The sequence below is a fragment of the Humulus lupulus genome, chromosome 8 (assembly GCF_963169125.1).
Source record: "Humulus lupulus chromosome 8, drHumLupu1.1, whole genome shotgun sequence".
NCBI lineage: Eukaryota > Viridiplantae > Streptophyta > Magnoliopsida > Rosales > Cannabaceae > Humulus > Humulus lupulus.
Window position 1 is genome coordinate 83672151 of NC_084800.1, and position 10727 is coordinate 83682877.

The 10727-nt window shown below is 33.0% G+C and overlaps 2 protein-coding genes across 2 annotated transcripts; one reads left to right on the forward strand and one right to left on the reverse strand.

The window, feature by feature from the left end:
• Positions 1-728: 728 nt before the first annotated feature.
• On the forward strand, positions 729-4920 carry LOC133797977 (enolase). Its single transcript, XM_062236129.1, has 17 exons — positions 729-882; positions 1109-1172; positions 1677-1741; positions 2047-2094; positions 2206-2292; positions 2430-2510; positions 2598-2699; positions 2774-2854; positions 2954-3028; positions 3215-3277; positions 3365-3445; positions 3599-3793; positions 3898-3948; positions 4078-4166; positions 4266-4317; positions 4423-4479; positions 4578-4920. Exons 1-17 carry the CDS (start codon positions 817-819, stop codon positions 4656-4658), a joined length of 1338 nt encoding a protein of 445 aa, XP_062092113.1. The 5' UTR covers positions 729-816; the 3' UTR covers positions 4659-4920.
• A 1396-nt stretch (positions 4921-6316) lies between these two features.
• On the reverse strand, positions 6317-10184 carry LOC133797979 (peptidyl-prolyl cis-trans isomerase FKBP53). Its single transcript, XM_062236130.1, has 11 exons — positions 10059-10184; positions 9812-9885; positions 9266-9501; positions 8993-9123; positions 8326-8668; positions 7889-8032; positions 7280-7529; positions 6984-7071; positions 6863-6904; positions 6719-6767; positions 6317-6632 (listed from the first exon to the last, which is right to left on the reverse strand). Exons 1-11 carry the CDS (start codon positions 10069-10071, stop codon positions 6551-6553), a joined length of 1452 nt encoding a protein of 483 aa, XP_062092114.1. The 5' UTR covers positions 10072-10184; the 3' UTR covers positions 6317-6550.
• Positions 10185-10727: the final 543 nt, after the last annotated feature.

The window sequence follows — 10727 nt, forward strand, 5'->3', positions numbered from 1 at the left end:
ATTTGGAAAAAAAATCAGATAAAAAACAACCAAGAAGACGAAGAAGAACGTGAAAAAGAAGAAGAAAAATGTAAAGAAGAAGAAGAAAACGAACCATAGATGACATCGACAATGACTGGAGGTACGATATCCTTTTTTGGTTGCCTTAGTTAGAGAGCTTTTATTGTTGTGAGAAAAAATGGTTGGTTGTCATTAGTCTTAGGGGCGTATTTGCATCAAAACAAAATGTTTGGGGACTAATTTGCTAAAAAAATTAATTTGGAGACCAACTTACCAATACTTGTAAAATTTAAGAACCTGTCGTGCAAATAAACCTATATAAAAAATACTACATTCTCACAGTGTAAAAATAAGTACAAATATTATTTATAAATCTATTTATTTTTCAATTTTTTTTTACAAATTCTGTTTCTTTCTTTTTACCAAACATAGTGTAATATTATTCTTAAAAAAAAAAACAGTGGAATACCGTACTTTTTTCAGTTTCCTAATTCAAATCTAGCGTCCCTCAAACCATTGGCTTAATGACCACGGTTGCTAACGCATAAAGGTGTGCTCCTTTCCGGACCCATAAAGTAAAGTAAAGTCAAGCAATCCGTGGGTTGAAAAGTAACAAGCTTTCAGAGCCGTCAGATCATCATCATGGTATCACGATCAACCGTCTTGATTTACGCACCCGTGGTAGGTGACCACGTGGATACCTTTCCCCCGAGCTTCCCCCCACTTTTAAACCCGTTTTTCCAAACTCATGTCTTCTGAACCGAACACTTTTGAGTTTTTGAGAAAGAAGAGAAAAAAACAACACATTCAGTGATCATGGCCACGATCAAGATCGTTAAAGCTCGTCAGATCTTTGACAGCCGTGGAAATCCCACCGTTGAAGTAAGTTTTCCTTTGATCTGAATCACCGAGTTGTTTTTTTTCCTTAACTACCTCTGTTTGGTTGCTGAGAAAATGATGGGGATTATTAGAAGTAAACATTACTTAAGTTGTTTTTATTTGCGTATTACTGCGAATCTTATCTTATTTCTTTTCTTTTTTTAATTTTTATATCTGCTATTATAACCAATATAGTGATATATTTGAGTGTGGATGTGGCGATTTTCAGGTAGATGTTATACTCAGTGATGGAACATTGGCTAGAGCGGCTGTGCCCAGTGGTGCCTCCACAGGTACTATTTACTTACACGTAACTTGCAGTGTTATTCATTAGCAAATATTCATACATTTACATTCAGGTTTCTTTTGTACTATATTATGGTCATGCAGGATTTCTATTATATTAGCGTTTATATTTACGGGCTTTCGATGTAGTCCCATTTGGACAAAAACATGGGACTGGCTCAGTTTTTGTTAAATTTAAACAGAATAAGAAAAACTTACTCATTTACATTTTGATGTTGTCAGGTACAGTGTTACTTCCTAAGTGTACGAATTTTTTTTCTTATATGTACAAAATTGATATTCTATGTTTGAACAGATCAATCCTTGAAGGGGACTATATCTTATATCATATTTATGTCCTTTTATGTTTCGGTTTGTGCTTTTTATTTTTTGTTTATGTTAATTTAAATTTTTAGATAGTAATCAAGACATTAAGAGTTATTTTTTTTATTGATCATTCTTAGTTATACTTTTGTTGTGTATGAATACTTATTCTTTGATTTTTCTTATAGGTATATATGAGGCCCTGGAATTGAGGGATGGAGGATCAGATTACCTTGGCAAAGGTGTCCTTAAGGTATAGTAACTTTGAGTGTATGGTAGGATTGTTTGAATTGATTAGCTGCAACTGTTGCTATTTGATAGTTTATTTGCTTAATCAATAGCAAGCTCTCATAATGATGTTCTCTATCTAAGTATAAAATCCAGAACTTACCTCGTTAGACTGTTACTCTTACAGTTAATTTTACATCCCTACACTGGTGGTGTTATTTTCTTTTAAGCTTCAATGATCGTTTTGTCAAGAGTTCCTGTATTGTCTTATCATTTATTTGGGTTTTGTTGAGTTAATCTGACTATTGCTTTAATTCTTTGCTGGTGCAGGCTGTGGAGAACGTGAATTCCATAATCGGGCCTGCTTTAATCGGCAAGGTATTATTTTGTTATATGTGCAGGCTCAGCTACACTATTTTGAAAAAAATAAAAATCAATGTTTATTGGGATTGAGGGCCATGACCCTTATTTTCTCCTATGTGATTACAGGACCCAACAGAACAGACCAAGATTGATAATTATATGGTTCAACAGCTTGATGGAACTGTCAATGAATGGGGTTGGTGCAAACAAAAGGTATCCATTTTTTTGGACTTCCTACTTTACTTTAGTTCAATTCCCTCTCCTTTCTTCTCAAGGGAAGGCACACATAAACACATATATACATACCACCATGAAATAAAAAACTGAGGTGTTTTCTTCTGTTATATCAGCTTGGAGCAAATGCCATACTGGCTGTATCCCTTGCTGTGTGTAAAGCTGGTGCCTCAGTTAAGAAGATTCCTCTGTACCGGGTAGGTGTGGTGTAAGAGCAAATATCTCGCTGCTAACTAGTTGATGCAATGACTAGTGTTTCATTCATTTAATCTTGTTACTTGCAGCACATTGCCAACCTTGCTGGAAATAAGACCTTGGTGCTTCCTGTGCCAGCTTTCAATGTCATTAATGGAGGCTCTCATGCTGGTAATAAGCTGGCAATGCAGGTAATTTTCACATCCTTTTATAATGGGTGGTCCATGTACCTTCTCAATTGGCATACTGATCGTTTGACTTAAAGGAATTCATGATTCTCCCTGTTGGGGCATCTTCTTTCAAAGAAGCTATGAAGATGGGTGTAGAAGTCTATCACCACTTGAAGGTGTCTACTTTCTCTCTTTTTAAACACACTTTATTGACCTGTGCATAAGTGTTGATGTGTATGATTTTGGCTTACTTAGTTTCTTGGTTGCCTTTCCAGAGTGTAATTAAGAAGAAGTACGGACAAGATGCCACAAATGTTGGTGATGAAGGTGGATTTGCTCCAAATATTCAGGTATGTTGTCTAATGACCTGAGCAATTGATGAAGTCTTTGTTATTTTCCAGTCTTATCATGCTTGCCTATTTTATTTTACTAATATTAATAGAAATAAATACACTTTAGTTTTGTTCCTAAAGAGTGAGCAAAACTTTTAATGCCAAATGTGTATAGAATCTTATGTTATGACATTTGACTTACAGGAAAACAAAGAGGGCCTTGAACTGTTGAAAACAGCCATAGCTAAAGCTGGATACACTGGAAAGGCTAGTTTTAGTATCTCTGAAATCTATGCTTTAGTGGAGCTTCTACAATTGTAATTACCCTCATTAATGGCTTTTGTTTCATAACAGGTTGTAATTGGGATGGACGTAGCTGCTTCGGAATTCTATGATAGCAATGATAAGACATATGACTTGAATTTCAAGGAAGAGGTAGTTAAATTAAATTGATGCAAATCTATTTTTCTTTCTCGTGTGTACTTGAAAGTACATTATTTTGAATGCTTATTACCCTTTTGGGTGTAATGAGATTGTTACTTATTGTGTTTTGTTGGCAAGCTGAATTAATTATTCTTTTTGCTGCAGAATAATGACGGATCCCAGAAAATATCAGGAGACAGTTTGAAGAATGTCTACAAGTCCTTTGTGACTGATTATCCTATTGTGTCCATTGAAGATCCCTTTGATCAAGATGATTGGGAGCATTATGCAAAGATGACTTCTGAAATCGGTGAGCAAGTGCAGATTGTTGGTGATGACCTCCTTGTCACTAATCCAAAGGCAAGTCTCTTTTTTGTTACTTTTGTTGAGTTTACATAAAATTAAGTTAACTAATAGATAAGTATCTAATCCATATGAATAATCTGCAATCTTGACTTTGACAGCGTGTAGAGAAAGCCATAAGGGAGAAGTCTTGCAATGCCCTTTTACTAAAGGTAGCAGTCACCACTGTGCATGTTCTACCTTAAATAAGGATCCTAGCATTGTATAGGTCTAATATCTTAAATGGGGTATGAGAAACAAATAAAGTCAAAAACTCATTTCTTTGTTTTTTAAATACTTAGGTGAATCAAATTGGTTCAGTTACTGAAAGCATTGAGGCTGTGAGAATGTCTAAATGTGCTGGATGGGGTGTTATGGCAAGTCACCGAAGGTAAAAGCATGTACTCATTTTGGCTGTACTTATCTAGTTTATTTTTCTTTTTACCAAACCAAGTTTTTTGCTGATTTGTTCTCGTCTTTTCAATTCTAGTGGTGAAACCGAGGACACTTTCATTGCAGACCTTTCGGTTGGATTGGCAACTGTAAGTTTTCTCTCTCTCTCTCTCTCTCTCTCTCTCCTTTCTCCTCTCTTTCTTTCTCTCTCTCTTCCTGAAAAGATTTTCATTATGGGAATGGGATGAGTACAGGGCCAGATCAAGACCGGTGCTCCTTGCAGGTCAGAACGCCTGGCTAAATACAACCAGGTACACATTTTGTTAATATGCATAATGTATCTACATGGCTTAGTATTCTCAAAGAGATGAAAATTAACTAGTTTTCTATCTATATTTATGCATGGCAGCTTCTTAGGATTGAAGAAGAGCTAGGACCTGCTGCAATTTATGCTGGATCAAAATTCAGAGCACCCGTTGAACCATACTAATTTCAACGAGAGTAACATTATTCTACATCGCCAAATGCAATTTTCATGATCAAACGTTCTTAGAAGATCTGAATAATGGACAGTTGAAAACTAGTTAATGAGTGTACTCAAATACCTGGATAATAATCGGAGTTTTTGTTTTACTTATAAATATATATCTATTAGTTCATAAAAAAAAAACTGAGGCTGGCAAAGTTGTTGGCCCAATTTATATGTTGGGTTGGGAGTGTGAATTTTGTAATAGAGAACTAGAACTAAAGTATGTGATTCGCTCGTTAACTAAAAAAAACTGTCTTCTTGTTTTTAAAACCTAAAATTTGTTTTCCGATAATAAGGGACATTGTTTTTATAAAATAATTTTTAAATTTAAAATTACAAAAATACAAAAAAATTTGACAACAAAATGTTGTTTTTAGTTATTAATTTTTTTCATCAAACTTATTTCACATCATTTTTTTAATTATTATTATTTCACATTACTTTCTTTCTTATTAATTTATTTCTCCTTATTTTTCTATCTCTCGATATTTTTGATCTCATTATTTTCTCTAATCATTTTCTATATCCTCGTTTTCTTTCTGCATTTTTTCTATCTCACTATTTTTTCTGTCATCACTTTTATTCTTATTTTTTTTCTTGTATCAATTTTTCTGATCTCAATTTTTCTTCCGCAAAATTTCTCTTTATATTTTTCATTACTTTTTCTTTCACATTATTTTATCTCATTATTTATTGTAAAGATTTTTATCTTTGTAAATATATTTATTAATTTTTTATTTAAGTTTTTTTTTAAAAGTAAAACTAAAAAATTATTTTTAGAAAACAATAACCAAACACTTATACTTTTTTTTAAATTACAAAAATTATTTTCTGTTATCATTTTTTAAAATATAAATTTGACAATAGAAAACAAAAAAATAATGCCAATCAGGCCCAAAGTTTTTTCAAGATCCTTCTTGAATTCTCACATGGAACTATAGAAGGAACTCTGAAAACAAATAATTAAAAAAATACATAAAACTTGGTCTAGGAAAATCAAGATGTGAGCACACTTACCTTCTCTACATGACTTTATCGAACTAATAAATACTTGGTACTTGAAAGACTACAGAAAATAGTACTTTTGTTATTTTACCAATTCCAGTGAGACTAGGGAAACAGGGACACGAAAAGAGGACTGACATTCCAGTTCCAATATGCATTTAACGAACAAAACTTTTTTTTTGTGTAAATCGCTATAAATATAATTTAATCAATAATTCAAAAAAAAATTCCCAAGTTACAAAATTGCTAGTAAATTTTTTAAAAATAAATAGAAATTTTGCCCAAAATATGGTCTCTGCAAAATCATGCTTCCTAAATTATTATTACATTATAAAATTGTACTCCCAACCTGTTACCACTATCAAATTATAACTCCAAATTTTGGATTAAAAATCCATTTACCGTACTTTTAATGGTTTGGGAAAATTTTTAACCACCAAAAAATTTCAAATGATACAATTTAGTAGTAGTAAATGCTACTTATTAAAATTTTAATTGTATATTTGCATACTCATTTATCTTGAAAAGAGTTAATATTAATGTACTAATGCTTTAGTATGCACTATATAATACTTTTAAAGATGGCAATTCATTACATATTTCGACCACAATAATAATAATAATAAAGGTTTGTTCTATTATGTAAACAAAAATTGAGTGCAATTTCCCTCAACAAAAGTCAACTGCTCTTAAAATTAACTCTCTCCCACAATATCAGAATTTTCAATTATCCAACTTTTGAACAAATTTCCACAATCATAGCAAAATTGTTACAAGCCTGGTAGCCTGTTAAGAAATGGTCTCCCCTCACAGCTGCCAAAAATTTGTTTGATTGATAGGTCTGAGAATTAACGAACATCATTTAACTCAACATCAAACACAAGCCACGAATTTGGAGGAATTGCACCACCTGCTCCCTTACGTCCATAACTGCGTGAAAAAAGTTCATATCAACACACACAAATATGAAACAAGCCCAAATTAGATTAACAGTCATTTACAAACTCGAGACATACCCCATCTCTGGTGGAATAGTAAGCCTTCTCTTGTCCCCAACACGCATGCCTGGCAAAATGTAAGTAAGAATGTAAAGAACTGCTTTACAAAGAAATAAACAGGTAAATTTAAATTTTTATTAAAATAAATTGACATAAAATTACCCTCAACTCCAACATCCCACCCTTTAATAACTTGTCCTACACCTGTAAAACCAAAAGACAACAGTGTTAATACAAATAATGAGTAAGGTATACGTAAGTTGTCGCTCAAAAATAGTTGTACCTAGGCGGAACTTAAATGGTGCTCTTCCCACGTTTGAGTCGAACTGTTTACCATTCTTCTTTAGCTTGCCAATGTAGTGAACACTGACCTGAAATGTAATGAATTAGTTTTGTTTTAGAGGTAGGTGAATACAAGACTTTTAAAAGGCAGAGTCAAATCCTCACTTAGAACATAAACCAACAGAAATCTAATTTACACTTCTTTGTTTAGGATTTCATGATCATGGAATCTATGTGAATATAATTTCTTCTGTCTGGAACTTCACAGACTTAAAGATTAGTGACTTGAAGACTTACTTGCTTTCCTGGTTGAGCTTTTTTACCGTCTGGTTTGCCCATTGACAGTTCTTCAACGACCAAACCATTAGCAAATGTTCTCACTTTAGATGACTTTGCATTAGTTTGCTTATCTGAGTCCAAGGTTGATACATTTTGGGCTTCCTTAGCAGAAACAGTTTGATTCACATTAGTTTCACCTTCATTATCCTGGCTTTTCTTTTTGTTCTTCTTTCTCTTCTTTTTTGTCTCCTGTTCATTTCCAAGGCTCCTGAGTGCATACACAAATATTGATGCAAAAAAAAAGATAATCTAGTATTTGCATAGAATTGGTGAATAGAAATATAAGGTAATAGCGCAGACAAAATTGAATAATTTTTTTGGTATGTAAAGATCAGAAGTCATGCAAGACACAATATATTGTATTATGTTTTTAGTCATACTTGGTAATAAGATAAAGGATTAAACGTTAAAGCCTGGATGGGCATAGTCAACCCCTCATCAACATTGTTTCTTATTTTAGGGGTTTGGGATCATCCAGTGGGAAAGTGGTAATAAACTAGATATAATGCAAAGTAAAAGAAAATAGAACAAACAAACAAAGAGAAAGGAAGACACGGTCAAACTCACTTTTCCTTGGCCAGCTTTTCCTCATGATCATTTTTTGTTGAAACCTGACTCACATCGGAACTCTTCAACTCCTTGCGCTCCATTTCATCAGAATTTTCCTCTGCATGTTGTTCTTTTAACTGCTTATTCTTCTTCTTTTTTTTCCTGAATCATTCACAAAGACAACTTCAGAATCAGAATTCAAGTAGTCGATCATACAAGGAACTGTAAGTTTACAACAGCAACAACAGATGTAAATAAACAAATAAACGAGGAAAAAGAATATGTAAACTATTCCAGTGCAATCCTATTGCACACTAATTCTTTAAAGTAATGTAATAAGATAATTATACAGATATATTGAAATGTTTAAGATGGAGAAATACACAATAGCTAAACATCTAAAATAATAGAAATTTCTGAAGATTTGAAAAGAATTAAAAATGCTATCAACTCACTTTTCTGCTTGGGTCTCCTGGTCGAGATTTTCAACCTTTCTTTTCAAGTTAGTAGCACCATCGCCATCTTGCTTTTTCTTGTTGGTTTTCTCAACCTTTTCATCTGATTTCTGTACCTCTGGTTCAGTCCTTTGAACATTTGATTTGCTTTCATGTTTGTTGGAAACTGGAAAGCCATCCTCATCTTCACTTTCCAGAACAGGAATGCTATCTCTTTTAACAATGGCTTGGCGTTGAGAGTCTTTGTTGTCCTCAGAGCCCTTTGATTGGTTCTTTTTCTGTTGTTTAGATAGCCCAACTTTACTTGTTGGTTTCTCATCATCCTCAATCTCCTCAATTATAACTTAAAACAAAAAATAAGGAGTCATTATCATCCACGAACAAAATATGATACAACTTCTATTAAAAAATTGAAAAATTTGAGAATGATTAAGATAGTGTGGTGAAGTAAACCAACAATTCATTACTATTTTCATCTTATTATTATTATCATTAAAAAAATCCTACTTAATTTATCTTTCTACCACTAAGTGATTCCTCAGTTGCAAATTACTACAGGAAAGATACCAAAAGCCTCTTAAGAAAATTATCATGACTTAGCAGAAGAAAGATAGTCTTAAAACTCATCAGTTGAATTTTTAAATATATATACTCTGTATGTTCATACCTCCACTGTTTGGAACAGGTGAATCAGGAAACATGTCAAGGTCATCATCAATAAATTCATCACCGCTATCGCTATTGTCAAATTCAGATGACTCTGTCTCTGAATCAGCAATATCCTCCCCAAAAGAATCACTTTAATATGATGTAAGTGAAAATGATGACTTTTGAAAAAAAATCCAATGTACATTGATATAAACTATTTACAAAGTTTCACAACAGCATTGATAACACAAGAAAGAAAAAAGAAAAAACACAAGAAAACATGAAAGGATACGACTCGTAGTCATCTCTTATGGTGTCGCCCTCGTCAGACTCAAAGTAGCCAGAGAGATGGACACTCCGTGGACCAATGACGGAGAATGCAACTAACTCATCTTCCTCAAATTCAAGATTCAACGGACACGATTCATTTTTGTTCGGTAACAGAGAGCAAAGAAAGATAGGACTTTTATGTCCAACAGCACACTGAACTATACTCCTCTCTGAGGTTGAGCCCAAACCAAGTGTAGCCTGATTTACCACACAACACAATCAAAACATACAAATCTAATAACCAACTCAGAAAGTGTATCTAATACCAAGAAAGATGCTTCAATTTCAAACACCAAACTCAGTATAACTTCAACATTTCAAAGCATAGAAATCCAATTTGACCCAAAATCATGTGCTCGTGATATCTAAAACAAATAATCTCAAAAAAGAAAAAGGTAAAACACACCCAAATATCATTGGCAAAAACAAAAGCTCCATGTAATACTTGATGAAATTTCAGACTTCTATAGAATGAGAGCATGGATTGAACAGTGGAAAGGAATCAAACCTGGGTTACATGAAGCCGACCTGGTACGTTATCCGAGTGATAAGGGTATGGCTTTCCTGGTTTGACTTCAATTCCTGTGAAAAGAAAAACCCACAAATCAATGAATACAGAAGATAGACAAGCATATTGCTTCTTTCAAATAAGTGCAATATTAATGTACTTGTTTGGAAGCTGAGAAACCAAAGCAAGGAAATTGAGAGATTGATTATACAGAATATTAAAATCGATTATGAAAAAAAAACCATACCCCAAAATCCCATTGTTCAGGCACAGATGGTTCAGAGACTTCAGACCTGTTCAAATACTCCTCTAAAACCCTAGAAGTGGGGTGCTATAAACCCTCAGTCGCAGTGATTTAAATCTCTATAGACACCCACAAATCGACACGTGTCACTTGTCACTCGTGTTGGGCTAATCAATTACGGGCCTTCCTTTATACTATGGGCCTTTCACCCAATCTGGCCAGATAAAACACCAATGGTCTCTCGAGAAATTTTTATGGCTTTTTTTAAAAAAAAAAAAATTCGTGCATCTTTAAGGGAGAATAGAATCGCTTTTACTTTTATGGGATGTTTGGTTGGGTGATGAAGTAGAAAAAAATATTTTATATTTTATTATTTTATTTAGTTGTATTTTAGAGTATTGACATGTGATATAATATAATAATTTTTTTATTATTTTCATGGAATGACTATCACGTTTAAAAATGGATGAAAGACCCATTGAAAAAAATCAATCTTTTTATTAATATTAATTTTTATTCTATTATACTTCTATTTTTTTTCCTCATTCTCATTTCTCAATTTTTATTCTGTCTAACCAAACCTCATCTTAGTAAATTCACTCTTACACCATTTTAGTGTAATATTTTTACTAATATGATGTAGATTCTATATTTGGTGTTACAACTTCAAAA